Source organism: Platalea leucorodia, assembly GCF_965183815.1.
Source record: "Platalea leucorodia genome assembly, chromosome: Z".
In the NCBI taxonomy this organism is placed as follows: Eukaryota; Metazoa; Chordata; class Aves; order Pelecaniformes; family Threskiornithidae; genus Platalea; species Platalea leucorodia.
Window position 1 is genome coordinate 56,250,949 of NC_138858.1, and position 14,506 is coordinate 56,265,454.

At 44.6% G+C, this 14,506-nt stretch overlaps 2 protein-coding genes across 4 annotated transcripts in view; one reads left to right on the forward strand and one right to left on the reverse strand.

Moving 5' to 3' along the window:
* IDUA (alpha-L-iduronidase) overlaps nucleotides 1-5,159 on the forward strand; it is a 48,179-nt gene extending 43,020 nt beyond the window's left edge. For all 3 annotated transcript variants that reach the window (XM_082336551.1, XM_082336552.1, XM_082336554.1), the window contains one exon: nucleotides 1,564-5,159. In XM_082336551.1, coding sequence (XP_082192677.1) covers nucleotides 1,564-1,664 — 101 coding nt within the window. In that variant the 3' untranslated portion in view covers nucleotides 1,665-5,159. The remainder of the gene's footprint in view (nucleotides 1-1,563) is intronic.
* A 3,052-nt stretch (nucleotides 5,160-8,211) lies between these two features.
* On the reverse strand, nucleotides 8,212-14,161 carry LOC309602551 (purpurin; the record flags this gene model as incomplete). The annotated part of the gene is made up of 5 exons (XM_082336213.1): nucleotides 8,212-8,222; nucleotides 9,457-9,669; nucleotides 10,776-10,888; nucleotides 12,446-12,582; nucleotides 14,045-14,161. 5 exons carry the CDS (start codon nucleotides 14,159-14,161, stop codon nucleotides 8,212-8,214), a joined length of 591 nt encoding a protein of 196 aa, XP_082192339.1.
* Between the last annotated feature and the right edge of the window lie 345 nt (nucleotides 14,162-14,506).

A 14,506-nucleotide genomic window follows, 5' to 3' on the forward strand; every position in this document is an offset into this window, starting at 1 on the left:
AATAAGTGGGAGGTCACATCCACCTTTCATAGAGGGGCTGGTTGTCTTGCATTTATTGTTCTGAGCTGCTCCAGAGGAAGGTCGCAATTCTGCTCTTGTCGTGGTCACCTGTCCCTATTCCCATACCCTTTTATGGCTTGGCAATCTTAAGCTATTGAGGTGCTCCCTTCTAAGAATGGAAGAGGTCCTCCTGTAAGACAGTTTGTCATGGCTATCTGAACACCTAGCCAAGGAGAGACCCCTATCTTTGCTGTTTCCCAGAGCTTTCTCTTTAGCCCTGACTAGCTGCCTAAGTTTTAGATGTTTCACATTACAGGGCAGTGAGTTTCATCTTTGTCAAGAGGCAAAGCTTCTCCCAGAGCCTGTGGTCATTTCTCCTCAAGTACAGCTAGGTGCAGTAGAAACATACCCAGATGAAAAACACTGAAAGAAGGCAGTGATGTTTTCTTTGGGTCTTTTTTTTTGTTGTTTTTTGGGCTTTTTTAACCAAATGTGGTCTAATTTGCAATGTGACTGTCCAACAAGTATTACTAATAAGCACTGATCAGAGCTGTGTGAAAGACAGACAGACCTTGCCTCAAAATGATACTAATAAAGAGCAATTCAGATAGGTTTTTGCCAGAAACACAAGCTCATCTTAGCCTGAGAAACTCTTAGCATCAGCAGTGGGTGCATAATAAATTTCAGAGCTATTATTGCAATGTGAAGGCTACACAGGTAGGCAAAGACTGTAAATCATGGCTAAGGCAAATCTCTGAAAGTAGGATTCATTATCATCTAGTGTTGCACATATGGGGAACCTACCAGATTTGTTTGTTTGTTTCAAAAACATAAAAGAAAAGACTGCTTGAAAAAATCTCACATCTCAGCAGCCTTTATTGCTAGGTACTTTATTCTCACTCATTATTTCTAGCATTCTTTTAGAAAAAAAAATACTAAAGCACACATAATAATCAAGTAGATGAGAAAAAACGTTTCTATTGCTTGTGAGGTTAAAGACTCTGCTAGTGAAGGCTGTGTTCTTTGAACTGGATCAAGGATGAAAACCAGCAGAGCCACAGAACATCAACTCACATACCTTTGGAGCAAGTGGTGCTGCTTCCTGAGTTGAGCAGAGGGTTTTCAGACAGCCTGCATGCTTCTTGTTCTGCTTCTTTGTTGATCCTGTCCCCACATAACCTGTTCCAAAGACACAATTCAGGCAGAAAAGTAAGTCAGAAAAAAGGAAATTACTAGTTGTGGGTTGCAGAAAATGTCATAGCCTTCTTCCAAAGGGACCGCTGGGACAGCAGTCCTGTAGCTGTACTTGCAAATCCTAATGAGGAGAGAGGAGGTCCTTGGTACAACAAAGAAAAAGAGCCACTGCTTGGCCATGAGGAATTTATAATCATTTTTAGTTAGACAGGCACAGACACACTTACATAGGGTGCAGAACTGATTTCACTGCTTCCCCAGCGCATTCCACAAACCTACATTTCATAGGAGTAGTGCCTGCTCCACATCCTCCAAGCATCACAGGTGCCAGCCTTTCACAGTGATCATTTCTAACCTTTTCATTTGCAGGAAGCTCAGTCTCCGGCTTTTACAGAGTGCGTGCCATTGACTACTGGGGGAAGGCAGGCCTGTCCTCTCTTCCTGTGGAGTATGTTGAAGCTTTCAAGTGACTCTGAAGAGTGGTGCCTCACTTGTTGACTGAGTGGTGTATGCTCCCTGAAAATGACAACTCCCCAGAAAAATAAACTCCTCCCAAGCTGAGGAGGGAGTATTGAGAGGACCTGATGAAGCAAGTTAGGAATGCAAGTTAGAAGCAACTGCCCCTATTAACTCTTCAGAGCTCCAAAGACAGCGTTATCAAACAGCCACAACTGACAACGCAGCTGGTACAATTGTAAGAGGCTGCCGTAGGACTGGGATTCAGCTTGATAACTAGGAATTATGGGAACAAATATTTATTGTTCCCTATTTTACACTGAGCTAATGGCCAGGACAGCCAAAGATTTATAGAGGTCACAAACTGCAGCAGGAACAGGACCATCGCTTCACTGTAGGAGCAAGGATGGCAGCAAAGGCACAAGGAGGACCTGTCTGAGAGTGAACTGCCTGCCCCAGCTGCCAGGCTGTCTTGACATAATGGTTTGATGGAAAAGCGCAGAGCAACCAGGTGCGTCAAGAGCATGAAGTGAAGGATCCCTGCTTCCCCACCTTTTAGTCACAAATGCTCCAGTGGGTTATTTCAGAGCTAGATGTACGAGGTTCTTCACCTGCTCACAGAGGGGTTTCCACCCAGCTCTCTGCCTTTGTAGCTGTTGTTTGGATGCCAGAGCTATTCCCCTCACACAGGCAGAGGAAGGGGAAGCAGCTCATCCTCAAAGGGGAAGAAGGCACAGGAGAAGCTCTAGCCTCCAGACTTCCCTGCCTTTTCTGCTTTCTGCTCTTGCCCAAGTCACCTGTTTGCACTGTGGCTATCAGCCGCTGCCTCTTTGTGGTGGAGGCTCTAACCCTGAACGGCCCTCTTTCTCTCCATTGCTGTCACCTAGCCTGGCCTTCTACAGCCCTTATAGCTAACTTCTCTCCCTAGCCTGCCTCTCAGACTGTAAGTGACCTGAGGCTTGGCTTTGGGTGGCCAGGAGAAAGCTGAAAGGTTACTTAGAGCCTTTTGTGTTTTCATATTACAGGTGAGCACACTCTTGAATGTAACAGGGCTGCTACTGACAACCAGTTAGGAAATTCACCAGGAACACTCTGAGCTTCTGTGCTTTGCAAAGGATGTGCGCAAGCCTGTGATAGCCCCAGATCATGGGCTACAGAACACCTCTGGCTGTCCTTGCAGCTGCCAAACACTTTATGTAACAGCAAAGTTCCCTGAAATTGCCGGGGTGTTTTTTTACTCTCCCGTTTCCACAACGGGCACAGTTTGAACTGTGCCTTTAAAATGATTGTAGAGGGAAGGATAATGCCAGTGAAAACAGCTGAAGTGTTTTCCATAAGAGGAGCAACTTTGTCACACAAACAAATCCCCTACTGCTCTCTTTGCTGACATCAGCCACCTCACCAACATAACAACAAAGACTGCATATTTGATGAAATATTCAAGTCTCAGACAAAAAAAACAAGTTTGCACAGTAGGAGAGAGCTGAACTACCTCAAGTGGCCTCACTTTTACAGCACAGAAAAGAAACATACAAAAAGTCAGTATACATGAGATGAGGCCTTGTATCTCCTTACCTTCTGGTTACTTGTTCATGTGCTTATGCTGAAAGTTAGCCTTAAAAGATTCATTTTGTCACAGAATTCAGATGAAATATTTCTTGCCTCACTGAAGTTTGAATGAGGAGCGTTTGTCACATCCTAATCTGCCAATTCCTCACCCATAAAGGCTTGTGCAGAGCAGAAAAGGGCCATTGGAACCTACTTAATTGATAACTTTCCCAGTTTCAGAAAAGTTAGTGAGAAGTTCTACTTGGATGGAGATAGTAAAAATATATTTCAAAGTTGTTATAACTGCCCCTAAGTGAAGAATCAGAATATGCAGTTAAATAAAATCTAGCAGTTAAGACATATTGTTTTGCCAGTATGAAGTGGAAACACAGAAAAAATTGCTTTTAGAAATATTCAAATATAGGTCCTTGAGAGATTTCAGTGCATCTGAAGGAGGGCAAGGTACAGGAGCTTGAGAAGACAGTTTACCCTGTTAGGATGTACTATTTGAGAAGCCTTCTGCTTTAAAATTTTCACACACTGGCAATCAGAATATAGCAGTCTTTATCAAACCAAGGACCATGCACTAGTTACAGGTGTTTGAAAAAAAATGAAGCATAGCTGTTGTGAAGAGTATTGATTTTGCTATGCAGGGATGTAGTAGAAAATGTATAGGTGTGCAAATCATGAAAAATAGAAGATCAAAAATCACTGCCCTGCTTTATTTAGCAGACAAACTTAAATTATACCTCACACAAGTGAGGTCAGTAATGGCATATATGAGGCAAATGATGCAGAACTGATTGATGAGTCCTGGAGGAATATTTGACTTTTGCAAAGGTGCAGAACAGAGAATGGTGATTCACTTACTCTTTCACTGTATTGAAGTCTGTCCCTATGGCAAGTGGTTTCTTTTAGAGCAAGTTATCATCTTTTAGAAGATTTTAGGCTGGGAGTTCTGCTGGCCCAGGATTTCTCCTTCGCAGCAGTGACAGACATGAGGCTTGCAGCTGCCTCTTTGAAGTGATTTGTAATTCTCATGCTTACTTTTTTTTGTCTTGTTAAAAAGCAAAGTAAGAGTGCTGTTTTCTCTAAAGTTTCAAGGTAAAATTTCTTACATTATTGTATTGCTTATTGAAGCCACAAAAAAGCAGAAATTTTGTTTGCAAGGGCAGAGCTTAACATGTTGTAGATGCAAATAAAATCCAGTTTCTCAGGGTCAAGTCCAGGCACTTTGAAAATCTGTAACTAGGTCCCTCTTTTAGGGCTTTTACATCAAACATCATCCAAAGTGTGGAAGGCACAGTGCTTTTTCAGGTATTTTCCTGGCAGTGGCAAATATGCATGGAAAGCAGAGCTGACCAAAAGTGGTGCACTGTCTGTTCAGAAACAAGTTATGAATATTCAGCAAGATTTTTTTTCTTCTTCTTTGCTGCTTTGGTATAAACTTATTCCTTTAAGCAATGAGCAAGTCTAAACAACTGCAACAGAGAAGAGAATTTGATATTTCCAGGCTTGAATTTATTTCCAACAAAGTACAGAAGTTTTGGGCTGCCCTTGTCTTTTTTGTAATTTAATGTCTACAGAAAAATGCTATTTAATACTTGAAACTTGAGTTTTCTTTAACCATCTGTCACTGAATTTGCCTGATAAGGCTTCCAAAATTGCATGTTTAACACTACCATCTCCTCCATTACTGGGCAGTGATCAGCCCCCCCTCACAGTTTCAGTTTTCAGAAGCGCCAGATGTGCATAGTGCTAAGTGGGAGTAGCAGATGCTTATTAGTTCTGTAGCATCAGAACCAAAGCAAGACTGCAGAGCACTCGGGTAGGTCTCTTGCTGGCCATAAATCCAAATAGAAAAATCTGACCGCAACTGCAAGATTAGATTGTTTGCCTACTCTTCAAGCAAAAGCTTCTGAGACTATGTAACAGTTTTGCAACTGTTTGTTAAAATGAATGCTAGGGAAAACCTTTCAAAGTAGTGTTTGATATTGTCTGGTTGTGTATATACTGTATTTGCTACCATCTTTTGCGCTACCCAATAAAACCAGTTTTTTAATCTTTCACATGGACTGTGTAAAAACAAGATCTGATCATTGCCTTCTGGAAACTGCTGACAACTCTTGTGTCAACAACTTAATCTTGGGAAGTAAAGCTTATTCTCAAGGTATAAAAGATAGCTTGATTGGTGCAAGTTCCAATATTACATAAAAATGAAGTGTGAAGGGAGTGTGACCATAAGAAATTTCAAGGCTGAAGTAGGAACTTAAATGCATAGATTGCCTCAGTTACCATACCCCCATCATAACGTCAGATCTCAGGACTTGCAGTGTCCTTGCTGGGAGGAGGTTCACTGGTGTGTGAAGGACAATATCCTTGCAGGGTTCCTCCTGCTGTTGCACAGTTGTAGGCTTTCTGCCAGCACTGAAGAACCTTCAGAGGACAAAACAACAGTCCTTTTCATTTGTAAACAGCTTTTTCTTTTCTCTAGTTAGTGGAAAGTTTGTGCAGGACAGAAATTATGACTTGGGACCTATACATGCACTTAAAACAAGGAATAATAGACTGGTTCTCATCAGCCAGCTCAAACAGCAGACAGAAGTGTGTCTGCCTCTAGACACACCCTAGATGTTTTATGTTGAACTCAATGGAGTAACAACAGAAGTGTAAATCAGCTCAGAATACACTCGTAGCTGCCTGCCCTACCCTACCTCATTGTTCACATTTCCTGCAGTCAGTGGAGACAAATGGATATAAGCTAACTCCCATCTGTTTATTCACTCACCAAATGGGAATGCGTTCACTCAGTTCCTCCAAGATCAAAGCAGATTCCTGGCGCATAGGTAACTCAGTGGTGTATTCTCCCAGAATCACCACTATCCTCGTAGGAACCTGGAGGCACAACATTGTGTGGCTGAGGAGGGATTTCACTGCCTAACTCACTGGCCAGACTATACCAAGCACAATAAGGATGCACTTCTTGCTAGAACTCCCATCTGCTCTGGTCATACAGTTATTATAACTGTAGACATTAAAAATTCCACTTCTCTAGGACTGGTAGTATTGGTCTGAATGTCCTGGCCAAAGGCCAGGCTCCTTCAGCTAAAGGTTAGTGTTGTCTAATCACTTGTGATACAAGTCCTAAGTTCACAGATCTCCACCCCAATACTTCCTCATGGGAGAGGGGGGCAAGTGATGAACATTCAATCAATGCACTGACCTTGCACTTAGTGCAGCGTGAAAGGCTGATATTTTTTTTCAAAACTCAATAGTTTCTATCTATGTGGTTTTTTATTTGCACTTCTGCACTTCTGTTTCTGTCATTAGCTTTAGATGGCAGTTCTCCATCTTATTACCCATCAGGGTAGCTTTCCCTAGACCAGAAGAGCAAGGAACACCTTTATTCAGCACTGGCTGAGAACCTTAGGAGTCACACCTGGAAATCCTGGAAAATACAAGTCTGAGAGACTTCCCTGCATCCCTGGGATAATGTCTGTGGCCTTGGAGAAGAGTCTTTAGTCAGTGTTTTTTATGCTCCTTCCAACAGATGCAGTAGATAATCATTGGATACTGTAGATAAGATTGTGCTAGCATCTTGCAGAATCTGTTTTATAGCGTAGTGCTCTGAAGGTCTTCACTCAGTATCAGCCTTGTGCCACACACCTTCTGAAAGCCTCAGGAGTGGGGGCTGTTCAGTTTGGTCTTCCCTCTATGCTTGGTAATCATGACTTGTAAAAATTTGTGTTGCGGGCAGACTGCTGGGTTCAGCAGGGTGCTGGGGGTGTTCTGGACTGGTACTTTTATTCACAGGAAACATTCAAAGTGAATGTGATTTTACTAAGAGCAGTGGGAAATATATGTCAAAAATGCTGACTCAGGTTGCCCTTTTTCTACATGGAGTTGTCAAGATATTCTTTTGGTTCTCTCTATATCTATGAAATTCTTGGCCATAAAACTTGTCAGTTCTCTGTCTTTCAGTTCTATACCTCTCTGATACTGGAGGCTGGATTATGAAGGCAGTGGGGAGTAAATTACTGCTTATGCCATTAGAAATGCAAGTAACTGCTCATTTAAAGCAATGTCCCAGTGTTATTGAAAGGAACATCTGCTTTATTGCATTTGTGATTCAGGGGCTAGTTAGAAATACTCTGTGCAGACTTTTGAGTATTGAGATGTACCAGAAATAACCAGCCAGCAAGGATCACACTATCATCCCCATCTCAAAGTTGTTGTTCAAGAGGATTTCTTAGCTTCAGAATTTAAATAGAAATGTTACTGGGAGAGGTATGTTGTGTATGCCCGGGCCCTGCAGGCACCCACAAGCCTTCTTTGCTTTGTGCAGCCTCACCTGCGGCCTCCACCCCCATACCCCTTGCCCACGGTCTACAAACCCTCTTCAGCTCAGCCCAGGCCCCTGCGCCCTGGGGAGCCTTGCTGCAGGTAGCTCTGCCGCTGACCCACTCTCCAGTCCTGTTTCTGGCTGGAGCTACCTCGCAGGCATGCCTGGGCCCTGCCCCGTGCCTTGCTGCCCTCACTCGCTGGCTGGACTTCCCAGGTGAAACCCAGACCTGCCCTGTCACCATGCATTTCTCTGATGATCAGCACTGTCAGGGGACCTGGCCCTGTCGCCACCCCTGCCCTGCTCCCCCTGCTTGGTGCTAAGGAGGGACACTGCCCCGCCTGTGCAGGGGCCATCCTTGGCTGCTGTCTCACCTCCCCTCGGTGAGCAGCCCCACTCTTCCTGCTCCCCAACAGGACAGCAGGTAACAAAAAGCAGTTCCAGAAGTGGTTTTTTTAAAAACATTTATTGACAAATGCCATGTTAGGTATTCCCTTGAAAATTCAAATATCAATACTGTATTGCACACAGTTCACAAAATCCCCAACATTTTCATGTGTTTTTCAGGAAAAACTCACTACTCCATACTATGATTTTCTTTTTTTATTAGCTCAGTGGCAACTTCAAGAGGTCTGGCTTCTGTGCTTAAGGATAGGATCAGAAGTGTACTTTTAGCAGGCCCCTGGAAAGAAAGAAAAGTAAACTTTAGTCCTTGTAAGTAAATTTGCAAAATGCCTTAACAGCCTTTTAGTCTTCAGTGAAGCTGTAGCTACAACCATCCTAGGGTACTTCTGAATCACAGTACAAGATTAGGGTGGGGGGGGGGTGCAAAAGTTGCCGTTTGCATTGCTCTCTGTCTGTTGGCATAGCACTTGCGCAGCCTTTGCTAGTCCCAGCTAGCCATCAGTTTTCAGCTTACGTGAGCACCTAGGCGTGAGCCCACAAACCAGCTACCCTCCCTCTGCTACAATAAGCAATACGGAGGGGCACAGGGCAGGGATGCCCATAGCTGTCCCATAACCTTGGATGATGCCAGCACCTGGTCTGTAGTGGAGGACTGGCTTACACCATGATGGAAGGGTTTAGCTGCTATTTCTTGTCCAGCAGTGCAGAACACGTGTGTTACTGTGGCAAACCCCCAGTCCAGGTCCTCAGGTAAAGGGACAATCTCCAGGCAAGACAGTGTGCCTGTGAAGGGTGTGGGCACTCAGCTGCCAACAAAGAGGAATTTCTGCCTCCAGTATAGCACTAAAAATCTATCTGCCTATCTCATGCACAGCATATGAGCTAGAAGATCAGCTCCCATGCCTCCAGAAAAAAAGTTCTCTCACGATGCGCTTTAGATGTGCTCTGTTCGCGTGTATGTAGCGCAACTGCTGACTCCCTCTGCCAGCAGACACAGTCAGAGCTGCTGCTCAGAGCCCCTCGTCTCTGCTACTCAGACCACCCAGGACACAAATCATGGTGGAGCTAAGAAGAATGAGGGTGCTCCTTCCTGGAGGCAGCTTCTCCTCTTTTCCTGGAGGACAGTGCACAGCCCTAAGGTAAGATGCTGTTACCCAGGTGGCCAAACCAAGAATTTCCAAGTGCAGAAACACCAGGTTGATACACCCATCCCTATCCTATCTATTAGAGTAACAAAGCTGATCTTCCTTTGGTAGTGTACCAGTTTTGGCACACAGGATTCCTCTACGGGCAAACTGAAGGCTGCAGAACCACCCTGTAACAGGCTGTCTCCCTTGCATGGACTTCCCTTTGTAGCTATTTTCTTATTAGATATAACAGTAAAAAGAAGTTGCTAAAAGAGTACAACTTAGTTTGCTACTGTTCTGTTGCATTTACAGTAAGTGCCATCACCTACTCTACAAGCTGCCAGCGCAGCCATTTCAGTGAGTCTGCTAATTAGCCCAAAGTACCTGACTGAAGCACGGGCTGGAACTGGCCAGACATGCAGATTTCTTCCTGCTTCTGGCGCACAATGCGCTGAATGGCTGGGGGGAGGCCACGGGGATTGCGTGAGAAGATCAGGGAGTAGCCATCATCACAGGAGCCGTCCTCCTTTAGACTGCGGCAGGCGTAGGTAATGGCATAGTTATCATAGTCAGTGTCAATCACCCAGTAGTTGTCCCCTGAAACATCAGAACACACGTGTATGTCACGGTGGGCAAAACAGCAGAGGAGGACCTAGTCATCCCGCAGGGAGACGCCTCACTTCAGCACATGGCAGGCGTAGCTTCTCAAAGGATCTAAAGTCACCTCCCACATCCTGCTTATCTCCACACAATGAAGTGAAGAACTGGGATAAGCACAGCACATCTTGAGACCGTGTTGTTCCCCATGATGCTCTGTGTATTTTCACCTTTGGTTTCTTAGGCTAGAAGTGTTAGGAGGACTAGGACTTTCCAGATTTTCAATGACAAAAAATTGCTTTATGTTTCTTGCTCAAGCATGGTGGGGCAGGGCGTAAGATTAAATTTTGGCCATACAGATTACATTTCCCGTACAAGAAGCTTCAGCAAAACATGCCTTCTGTTTTCCAGCCTTGCTCAACTATGTGCATTTTGGTGTGGCTTATCTGCCAGTACTAAGTGAAGGTACTTCTTTCTTACGCATTACCAGGCCAAGTCTTGCCCAACTTCCACAGCTGGAGTCCCACAGCTATGGGAGAATCAGGCTCAAAGTACGGGGTGTACAGGGTGCATAACTGACGTTCAGTATGAGCAGTTTCTGCAAGGGGGACTTCAATTAACAGCTCCATTCTGTCGAGTCCAGCTGTGTCTGTTTGAGGAGAACTGTGCCTTGCTGCTGGAGTGCAGATGTGGGTCCACATGTCTCCTCCCATTAGCTATGGGGAGTACAAGGACAACTGACACTCAGCACCTTTATAATGCCCACTGTGGGGCCCAGGAAGTATTGCTTCCCTAGGTTCAGCACCCTACTTGGATGTAGAACATCTGTGTCTGTGTCCCATTGCCTCTAAGCTGCATCCTCCCTGTTGATATGTATTTGGTGTATAGGTGGGGTCTCCAGGGAGTCTCTGGATCCTGCCTCTTCTGTGCAGATAAAAAGCACTGCTTGGATAAAGCATCCCCCCAAAAAAGGGTGCTTTGTCTCCACTTGGAGCGATCTGAGCTCAACTGTTTTTCCTGCTCATATCATTTTCCTGCTCAAACACACAAATCTGGGCAGCTGTAAGCTATCAACCAGCACCGGGGGGCTGGAGGAGTTCACTCACCACCACTGGAGAGGTAGCTGGCCAGGCCCTGGTAGGTCATGTACATTTTTGCTGGAGTGGTTGGGTCAGGTACTGTGTACTGAGCAGCCATGTCGGCACAGATGACCCAGAACCTGCAACGAGATCCATGAGACTGAAGGTAAAACCCCGTATCATGTGAGCTTCAAATGGGTGTCACTTGCTCAGGACTCAGGCAAGAACCAGGCTACGGTTCAGCACAACTACCTCAGGCATGGCCATGGCCTTTCTTAATGCAACGTCACTGTCAGTAATGCAAATCTGTGACACCCCCCTCCCCATCACTGACTGTGCATTGCTCTGTCTGGTCCACCCCTCCACTGTGCAACTACACTGCAGCTGGAGCAGTGCCCTGACCCTCCTTCAGCTCAGCAGGATTTTTACCACTCGTTTCTGTACAAGCAGACAGCCACCAAGCAAAATTATGGACTTCGTTTCTTGGCTCCCTGATAGCAGTTTGCAGAGTGAGCTGACCTGCATTTGGGCTCATTTGCTGTGTCCCCAGGTGGAGGCAAGGAGTTGGCTATCCTCTCTCTAACCCTTCCTAGCTCTATTGGCACAGGGATGTCTGTTACAAGCACGGAAATAATTACAGCCACTCTGCTGTCCAAGCTAGATAAAGGCCTTCACACAGGCTGTGGGAACCCTGTAGGTGCCTGAACAACCTTCATCATCCATTTCTTCTATTGCCCTTCTCTGGTTGGCATCTGTTTGCTTTGAACACCACCTGCATCTTAGCACAGTTTGTCAAGCATTACCTGGATTTGTGAAACAGTGAAAGGGTCTTCATTCTCTTCCTTGCACATCCTGCGCTTCCCCTTTACCCTGCCATTGCAGAAATAAATTCCCAGAAGCCTTGAGACCCCAGTTGGTTTCTGAAGAGTTCTTTCAGGAATCTTCCCACCTGCACTGTGTGGCATGCCTGCAAATTTTCATTTGCCCCATCCCAAAATATCCTGGAGCTCTGTGCCGTTAAGACTTTTAAGGTTCATAGCCACCTGCTCTATGCTATTATTCATGCAGTTAGACAGTTTTTGGTAGTTAATGCACAACAGAATGAGTGCTACTGGAAGCTCTGGCTTTTCTTTCCTACACCCAGAAACCTATTTAATCCCTTTACATATTGTAATTCCTTATAGTAACTATGACCAACAGGCAGAACTCTTAAGCTTCCTTCTATCTGTCTATTCAGGCATTGCAATGGCACCCAAGAGTTAACCATGTGTTTTCTTCAGAAGTCCATCCAACACTGTGTCGAAAGATCTGCGAAAGACCTGCTGACTTACATTCCGCTCTTTTCCCTGAACCTCTCAGTGAAATGAGAGCTATCCTGTCCTTGCAGCCCCACAGGCTTCGTTTGCTAGCTCCTTAGTTGCAATTAATTTACCTTATTGCTCCATCATTCAAGATTTGACCTTATAAATGACTTTATGGATCAGTTTTATGATGGACCCAGACCAGAGCCAGGCTGAGAAGTAACCCAGGACTCAAAAGTGCCTAACCTCTGGCTTATACTATATTAACTTGATTGAGTTTCCCTTTTTGATGAAGAAAATCTGGTCGTGTTGTGTGCTCAGGATAGATTACCATCCATGTCCCCCTCCTCTAGTACCTCATGGCAGCAGCTAGAGCTGAAAGTCAAGAGAGCTCACCCAAAAAGCTTCACTCGGCCTTTGGAAGATGCTGTCATTGTGCCATCTTCCTCCACGGTGTATTCAGCAGAGATGTTGTCCTGAAGAAAAAGGCCTTCTGGATCCTTCTTGGCCAGGGCATACCATTTCCCTGCATACTAACATAAAAGACTATTAATATCTGGATTAATCACCATGGCAAGATTAGCACAAAAGCATTTTTGTAAACATAGTGGCCTTCTAACTACCCGTTGCCTGGCCTATGGAGAAAGTCTTAGTTTGGGTGGGTATATAGCACACAGGTCCTGCTATGCCACCTGATGAATCATTGCCTCTGTGTCAGGAGGAGTGAGTCTAGCAGCTCTGCCCTTCTGTGTGCATGTACTCATTGTATGCCTGTCACAGTGACCCCACACTGAAAGCTTCTAACATCCCAAGATGCCTGCCGGGAGTCAGGCCAGTTCTTCCCTGTTCCTATTCAGGCCCCTGCTTTTCCATGGAAGATGCCATGAACAATACCAAATTGCAGCCACAAAGACCTTAGCAAGATGGCTGGAGACACTCTCGTGGTTGCTGGGGTCACAGTTGATCTCTGATGGTGAAAAGAGTCTACCCAGTGAAGCACAAAGTGATGAATCTGTGCACTATGATGAGGAAAGGATGTGTTTAGGAGACTAGCAGCAGGAGGAAATAAAATGAGATGGAGGGGAAGAAAATTTCTAGGAAAAAATGGGTCCCTGAAAATGTACAAGTGGTATCTAGCAAAATGAAAACAAGATCTAAACAGGTGACTGACAGACAGGAAGGCCCTCAAAAGTTAGCATTATTAGTAGGAATATTGAGGAAAGCAGAACTTAGTTGTGTTCAATTTGGTTCTTCAGTGAAGCTAATAGATCTGTTTGGCAAGTTACATGCTTAAGTCTGAAATAGAGTCTGTAATTCCCAAATACAGGAGCTTGAGAAAAACTTTGACTTTTTAAAACTGGGATGTTCCCAAAGCTCCCCCCAGACATGGGTTTGTTTCCAGCAAAGCCAATCTTGTACAGAGGAAGTGCTGGCCCCAACCCAGCTGCAACTGGAAGTGATGTTTGCTGAGGGACAGTCAAAATAGGTACAGGCACACCTCTCTGGACCTTTCCAACACCAAGTTAGCCCTGATTCCCTCCTCAGAGGCAGGCAGATTAAATGCTGTGTTTAAACAAGAGTCAGTCTGTGTTCAGGATACTCAACTAGATAAATTTTTAGTTTGCTATGACTCCCAAGAATAGCTGGTGGTGGATGCAAGTCCCCCAGGGCCTGTGTTTGGTCTTTCTTTCTGATGGGGATCTAAATTGTTTCATTGACAGGACTACTCAAAGCTGAGATCGCTGCTGAGCTTTGAGCTGACAGAAGATGACATCTAACAGATTAACATCCCTGACTTTCAAGGCTGGTTTAACCATAATGCTCAGAAAGTTAAACAGTAGTGAGAAAAGCAAACTGCAGGAACAGTGTCTAAGAGACAGCATACGAAAGAAGTTCTTGGTGAGGAACCCCTTTAGATTAACACAACCCATAACCTGGCAAAACAGTTTATATATGAAGCTTCTTCACACAGACTGTTCAAGTAACCATAATTACCCTTTTTGGATCAAAATTGTCTTTCACAGAGAAAGACTCCACTGCACAGGTCTGAGCTAGGCTATATTCAACAGTGGAGAAGATCGAGGCCAGGAAAACATACTGTGCGTATTTCATTCTGCAAGACAAAAGCAAATGTGGCGTTTTATTTCATGCAGTAGATGTGGGTAGCTAGTGCTGTGCCTACAGATACATTCCCCTTGTTTTAAAACCAATATCTTTACATGCTGAGTAGACTACCAACTCCTTCACTGAGAAACCACTGGGTCACTGTAGTGCCTAAATCCAGCCAAAACTGAGCATCAATGGCAATTACTTTGCAAGAGTATTTTGCTTGCCAGTAGTAGTATTGCAGTTCATTATATTTTTACATTATAAATCAAGCCAGACTCTGGATAGGGTTGGTAAGAATTGACAAAAATTTGAAATTTTTTGAATTTTTCTTTTCACAAGAAGAATAAT